This window comes from Oncorhynchus tshawytscha, unplaced genomic scaffold, assembly GCF_018296145.1.
Source record: "Oncorhynchus tshawytscha isolate Ot180627B unplaced genomic scaffold, Otsh_v2.0 Un_contig_4934_pilon_pilon, whole genome shotgun sequence".
NCBI classification, from domain to species: domain Eukaryota; kingdom Metazoa; phylum Chordata; class Actinopteri; order Salmoniformes; family Salmonidae; genus Oncorhynchus; species Oncorhynchus tshawytscha.
Window position 1 is genome coordinate 692,632 of NW_024609814.1, and position 7,369 is coordinate 700,000.

Consider the following 7,369-nt stretch of genomic DNA (forward strand, 5'->3'; position numbering starts at 1 on the left):
TGCCCCTTTATTTCCATATAGTATGACCTTCCAATTGCCACTTACTTCCTCTTCCACTGAAGCCCGGTGTAAAATCAGTTACATCAAAACGACTCTTTATGCGCTTCAGTCTTTGAAGTGAAGGAGCCAGTTAGCCTTGAGAGCAGACACTTTGTGCCCCTTTGTGCCCCCACAGCACGTCTACCTTGTTACACACTGCTGGACCAGGAGAGAAGAGAGAGAAAGAGAGAGAGAGTGTGTCTGTGCGTCCGTGTGCATGTGCATTTCAGTGTGTCTGTGTGTGAGTGTGTGATACGTTTATGTGTGTGTGTCTTTTCACACCAGGATTATTCTGCCTGGAAGGAGGAGAGGTTAGAAGAGATAGAGATGGAGCAGCTTAGCTTCCATTTTCCATTCTGAAGTTCTCATCCCAGTCAAAAGGATGGGAAGGGGGAAATCCTGTGTAATCCCTTGTTTATTAACGGGACTGATAAGAAATGTTCTCACGTTCTAGGATAGAGAAAGATGGAAATGGTTGGAAAATATGAAAAAATGCCCAGAGAAAGAGAGAGACAGAGAACAAGATAGAGAGAGAGAGAGAGAGAGAGAGAGAGAGAGAGAGAGAGAGAGAGAGAGAGAGAGAGAGAGAGAGAGAAAGCAAGCCAGAGAGAGCGAGAGAGAAAGTCAGAGAATAAGAGATGAAGAGAGGCGTAAAAAAGGAGAACGTCAGCCCATTTGTTTTAGAGAATAGTGTAATGAGATGCTAATGTAACAACAGAAGACTGGATGCCCTCTGGGGTGCTGTACAGTAGCAGGCCGTTTACTCTCTCACAACCCTTCCACCGACGGACGAGAGGAGGAGAGAAGAAGGAGAGGAGGGATGGAGAAAGAGAGGAGAGGGGACCCTGGAGGAGTGTTGGAGAGAGGGATGAGTGTTTTGGAGGAGTGTAAAAATAGCTGGATGGCTTGGTTGTAGGAGTGGAGTAGTATGGTTGAAGAAAGGAGGCCAAAGGAGGCTCAGGTCAAAAGTAGGGCTCTATAAAGGGAATAGGGTGCCATTTGGGACACAGCTGAGTGTGTCGGGTAGAGAATGGTATAATGTGTGTAGGAGGCGAATGCCCCAGAGATGTACTACTGTTTTCTCCGACTACAGTGGAACAAACACACATTAAACTCCAGCTCTCACGACACCCCATTGTGGTAGGCTGGCCCTGATGCCGCCATATTTCCTACATAGTGCACTACTTTCGACCAGAGCACTGTGGGCCCTATAGGGAATTGGGTGCCATTCGGGAACGTAGCCTGCATGTCTAGTGGCTGAGCTCAAATTCGGACTCAACCACTAATACGCTGCAAACTGCATTTTTGTTTACTGCTGTTTCTCCGACAGTCTGCGGCTGTACAAAAACACATTATGAAGTCCACTCTCCAACTCTCCGGACACACTGGGATATAGCTACATCGACCCCAACCATTAACCCTATGTGGTACCATGACTAACTGCTGGCCCTAAAATGTCTCTGATTTGAACAAAAATACATTCAACTGTCATAACACAGGTTTGACAGACATCACGCTGCTTGCTTAGCGAGTACCGTTCTCCTGATTTGGCTCACACCAAGGCTCGAACCCTTGCACACGTGACCGCACTCCCGGAGCGTCTTACCAGTCAGCGCCACCGAAAATGTACAATTTGTTACCGCAAGTGAGGATATTTTAGGTTGCGGAGTACATTTCTCACATCCCCGTGTGCTACACATGAGATATACAGTGGCTAGTTACATCTGATACCTAAACTGAACTCTACACTGTAAAGAGGTTAACCATGCTTACTGTCTAACTCGATAACTCTACACTGTAAAGAGGTTAACCATGCTTACTGTCTAACTCGATAACTCTACACTGTAAAGAGGTTAACCATGCTTACTGTCTAACTCGATAACTCTACAGTTTCTCTCACTGCAGTTGAACAAAAAGACATTTTTCCACTCCAACTGTCATAACACCCCACGGGATATATACCGTTGTCTTGTGGCTAAACTCAAAATCAAGCTCTTACCCTACCTTTATTTAACTAGGCAAGTCAGTTAAGAACAAATTCTTATTTTCAATGACGGCCTAGGAACAGTGGGTTAACTGCCTGTTCAGGGGCAGAACGACAGATTTGTACCTTGTCAGCTCAGGGATTTGAACTTGCAACCTTCCGGTTACTAGTCCAATGCTCTAACCACTAGGCTACCCTGCCGCCCCACTAGGCTACCCTAAACTGTAGCTACTAATGTTAGCCTTGATATTAAAACCCCATGAAATATATAGTCCACTGTATAGCTAACGACTTCTAACCCTATGATAATGCTAAAACTCTATAAACTTGCTACGCTAGCTCTGCCCACAGGCTCCGCGTGCACAGCTGGTGCACGGTCTCAGTAACGTGTTAGATATACTGTAAAGCTAATGGCAAAAATCCCCCTCTTACCTCATGATAATGCTAAAACTGCTAACTCTGCTAACCCACTACAGTAGCCCTTGTTGCAGGCTCTATGGGCAGTGGGCACAGCATTAGCAATAGCGTAGAGTGCTAGCGGCTGAGCGGGCTAATTGCATTTCCTTGTGTTAATTAGGCCGGTTAATTAGGAAATACATGTGAGGGTTTATAGAATATAGAGGGAGCTGAGAAGGAGAGGGGGTAGAGGAGGGAGGGGAGGCGAGGGGAAGAAGAAGGAAGAGGAGAGGGGGGATGAGAGGAGGGAGAGGAACAGAGGAGGGAGAGGGGGATGAGAGGAGAGGAGGGAGAGGAGGATAGGAGGAAGAGGGGGATGTGAGGAGAGGAGGGAGAGGGGGATCAGAGGAGAGGAGAGGAGAGGAAAGGAGAGGGGAAGATGGGAGAGGAGAGGGGGATGAGAGGAGCAGAGGAGAGGAGGAGAGGAGAGGAGTGGAGGAGGAGGGAGGGGGAATGATAGGAGAGGAGGGAGAGGAGGAGAGGAGGGAGAGAGGGATGAGAGGAGAGTAAAGGAGAGGAAAGGAGAGGAAAAGAGACAAGAAGAGAGGAGAGGGGGATGAGAGGAGGGCAGTGGAGGAGAGGAGGGAGAGGGGGATGAGAGGGAGGGCAGGGAAGAGGGGGGGAGGGGGAGCGGAGAGAGGAGGGCAGCGGAGGAGAGGAGGGAGAGGGGGATGAGAGGAGGGCAGCGGAGGAGAGGAGGAGGGAGGGGGATGAGAGGAGGGCAGCGGAGGAGAGGAGGGAGAAGGGGGATGAGAGGAGGGCAGCGGAGGAGAGGAGGGAGAAGGGGGATGAGAGGAGGGCAGCGGAGGAGAGGAGGGAGAGGGGGGATGAGAGGAGAGGAGGCAGAGGAGAGGAGGTAGAGGAGGGGAGGAGAGAGGAGAGGAGGAAGTACAGACAGAGCAATGAACAAAGAGGTCTCTGCACTGAGGCCATGTTCCAATATATAGGATTGGATTTATTGTGTGTTGAAAGGGGACAAGAGAAAGGGTGATTGAAATATTGGAATGTATCCTTTTTCTTTCACCATATCATACAAATGATTGGTCAATATGCTGCCCACTCACCTCCACTAACAGGAAGCAGGGTACGATGTAGGTGCTGGTCTTCTGTAGGTCTCTGTCCCCTATATTCCTCATTGTTCCTTCTTCCCGGTTTCTCTTCTGTTTCTCTTCTGTTAGCTGGACTGATGCACCTGTAGAATCATAACCTTTAGCAACAGCCCCAGAAAAGTATTGCTGTGCCAAATTGCTCCAGTTCAGTTAATTTTGGAACCATTTTGAGTTATTTAAAAAAATTAAAATGTTATCACACACACACAAGCACACACACACACACGCACACACACACACACACACACACACACACGAAATATGGTTCCATTTGGGACGCAGACACAGTCAGTCAGATACAGTTTTCAGACACAGTCAGTCAGTCAGACACAGTCAGTCAGATGCAGTTTTCAGACACAGTCAGTTAAACACAGTCAGATTGTTCCACAGTCAGTCAGTCATACACAGACAGCCAGTCAGTCAGTCAGTCAAACACAGTCAGATACAGTTTTCAGAGTCAGTCAGACACAGTCAGTTTCTGACAGAGTCATGTTCAGATACAGTCAGTCAGAATCAGTCAACTTTCAGACACAGTCAACAGTCAGTCGGTATCACTTTTTCTTTCAGACACAGCCAGTCAGTCAGTGCTCCAGTTCAGTCCAGTCAACAGGAAGTCAGTCAGATATTCAGTCAAAACAGTTTTCAGATACGGTCAGTCAGACACAGTCAGTCAGACTCAGTCAGATACAGTTTTCACCTTTAGCAACAGCCCCAGAAAAGTATTGACAGTCAGTCAGATACGGTCAGTCAGACACAGTCAGTCACGGACAGCACAGACACAGTCAGTCAGATACAGTTCAGACACAGTCAGTCAGAACATGGTTCAGTCATTCAGATACGGTCAGTCAGACACAGTCAGTCCGTCAGATACAGTTTTCAGATACAGTCAGTCAGATACAGTTTTCAGACACAGTCAGTCAGATACAGTCAGTCAGATACAGTTTTCAGATACAGTCAGTCAGATACAGTCAGTCAGATACAGTTTTCAGATACAGTCAGTCAGATACAGTCAGTCAGATACAGTTTTCGGATACAGTCAGTCAGATACAGTCAGTCAGATACAGTTTTCAGATACAGTCAGTCAGATACAGTCAGTCAGATACAGCTTTCAGATACAGTCAGTCAGATACAGTTTTCAGATACAGTCAGTCAGATACAGTTTTCAGTCAGATACAGTTTTCAGATACAGTCAGTCAGATACAGTCAGTCAGATACAGTCAGTCAGATACAGTCAGTCAGATACAGTTTTCAGATACAGTTTTCAGATACAGTCAGTCAGATACAGTCAGTCAGATACAGTCAGTCAGATACAGTTTTCAGACACAGTCAGTCAGATACAGTCAGTCAGATACAGTTTTCAGACACAGTCAGTCAGATACAGTCAGTCAGATACAGTTTTCAGACACAGTCAGTCAAACACAGCATGGGAATAGGATATACATAAGAGAGACAGGGAGAGAAGGTTCAAAAAAGATGATTGAAAGAGGGAAGAGAAAACATTGAACAACAACAATCCCAAATTGAAGTCAACTCAGGGATTCCCCCCACAGGACAGCAAAAGATAAGAGACCATATATTAAAGAAAGGCATTTGGCAAAGAACGTGGCATAAGATAAGAAGGCTTCCTTCCACCTACCCACAAGCAGATACCCATATGGGGAAAGAACTGTAGGCTCCAAGGACTATGGATACTGTTCCATCAAAGTCAACAGTACATTTCTCACCACGTAGCAGCAAAAAAAGCCTGTCTGAGTTGATTTGCAGTTGATGTGTTTGATTCACACAGTCAATATTATTCTGGGTAGTGCATAAACCCCAAATATGAATTCCGATACAGAGCGAGAATAATGCATTTCTTTACTTGAAAAGCAGTCCCAAGGTTTGATTGACATCCCTTAGTCCCTTCTGTATACTCTTCTTAGAAAGCCTCCTTCGGGTCACCGTTTCCTCACTTATGTCCCAAATGGCACCCTATTCCCTACATAGTGCACTACTTAGGGAACGGGGTGCCATTGGGGACGCGGCCCTGATCTCAGGCCTTTCTGAACAGAATCCTGAATTGAGATACACTACCGTTCAAAAAATGTGGGGTCACTTAGAAATTAAAATAACATCAAATTGATCTGAAATACAGTGTAGACATTGTTAATGTTGTAAATGACTGTTGTAGCTGGAAACAACAGATTTTAATGGAATATCTACATAGGCGTACAGAGGCCCATTATCAGCAACCATCACACTTGTGTTCCAATGGCACGTTTTGTTAGCTAATCCAAGTTGATCATTTTAAAATGCTAATTGATCATTAGAAAACCCTATGCAATTATGTTTTGCACAGCTGAAAACTGTTGTCCTGATTAAAGAAGCAATAAAACTGTCCTTCTTTAGACTAGTTGAGTATCTGGAGCATCAGCATTTGTGGGTTCGATTACAGGCTCAAAATGGCAAGAAACAAAGAACGTTCTTCTGAAACTTGTCAGTCTATTCTTGTTCTGAGAAATGAAGGCTATTCCATGCAAGAAATTGCCAAGATACTGAAAATCTCGTACAACGCCCCGGCGCACAACTGAGCAAGAGGACAAGTACATTAGAGTGTCTAGTTTGAGAAACAGATGCCTCACAAGTCCTCAACTGTCAGCTTCATTAAATAGTACCCACAAAACACCAGTCTCAACGTCAGTGAAGAGGTGACTCCGTGATGTTGGCCTTCTAGGCAGAGTTCCTCTGTCCAGTCTCTGTGTCCTTTTGCCCATCTTAATATTTTATTTTTATTGGCCAGTCTGAGATATGGCTTTTTCTTTGCAACTCTGCCTAGGACAGCATCCCGGAGTCACCTCTTCACTGTTGACATTGAGACTGGTGTTTTGCGGGTACTATTTAATGAAGCTCCATCTCTTTAATGAAGTTGTGCACCGGGGCCTCACACTCCTCTTTCTATTCTGGTTAGAGCCAGTTTGCGCTGTTCTGTGAAGGGAGTAGTACACAGTGTTGTATAAGATCTTCAGTTTTTTGGCAATTTCTCGCATGGAATAGCCTTCATTTCTCAGAACAAGAAGAGACTGACGAGTCTCAGAAGAAAGTTCTTATCTCTCCTTCTCTCTCCTCACCCTACTCAGCCCATCTCTCCTTCTCTCTCTTCACCCCACTCCATCCATCTCTCTTTCTCTCTCTTCACCCCACTCAGTCCATCTCTCCTTCTCTCTCTTCACCCCTCTCAGTCCATCTCTCCTTCTCTCTCTTCACCCCACTCAGTCCATCTCTCCTTCTCTCTTCACCCAGCTCAGTCATCCCTCCTTTTTTCTCTTCATCTCTCTCTGTCTCTCTCTCTCTGTCTCGCTCTCTCTCTCAATACATAATCTCTCTGTGTCTCTGTCATCATCTGTGTTCCATCTCATACCACTGCAGTATTGTCATGACACCCCAAAACCCTGCCTCACACACTACCACACACCTCCTCTCTCACTACCCACCAACAGCTACACACAATCCCACATACAGCGACACACAGTCCCACACAATTACACACACTTACCCACACACACGACTGATACGCTACTCTTTCTCCCTGACAATCCAGCAGATGTGTGTGTGTGCGAGAGAGAGAGTGAATGTATTTGCTTTTATAATGTGTGTGTGACACTGTGTGTGTGTGTGTGTGTGTGTGTGTGTGTGTGTGTGTGTGTGTGTGTGTGTGTGTGTGTGTGTGTGTGACATTAAGACAGCTCTGCATGTAGCACTACAGGTTCATCAATGTGGGTCAGGAAAGACGGAGACTGAGATG

At 46.0% G+C, this 7,369-nt stretch overlaps 1 protein-coding gene across 2 annotated transcripts in view; it reads right to left on the reverse strand.

Annotated features, from left to right (window-relative positions):
- LOC112242231 (phospholipid phosphatase-related protein type 5-like) overlaps window positions 1-7,369 on the reverse strand; it is a 50,787-nt gene that overhangs the window by 42,670 nt on the left and 748 nt on the right. For both annotated transcript variants that reach the window (XM_042318717.1, XM_042318719.1), the window contains exon 2: window positions 3,544-3,671. In XM_042318717.1, the coding sequence (XP_042174651.1) occupies window positions 3,544-3,615 (72 nt within the window). In that variant the 5' untranslated portion in view covers window positions 3,616-3,671. The remainder of the gene's footprint in view (window positions 1-3,543; window positions 3,672-7,369) is intronic.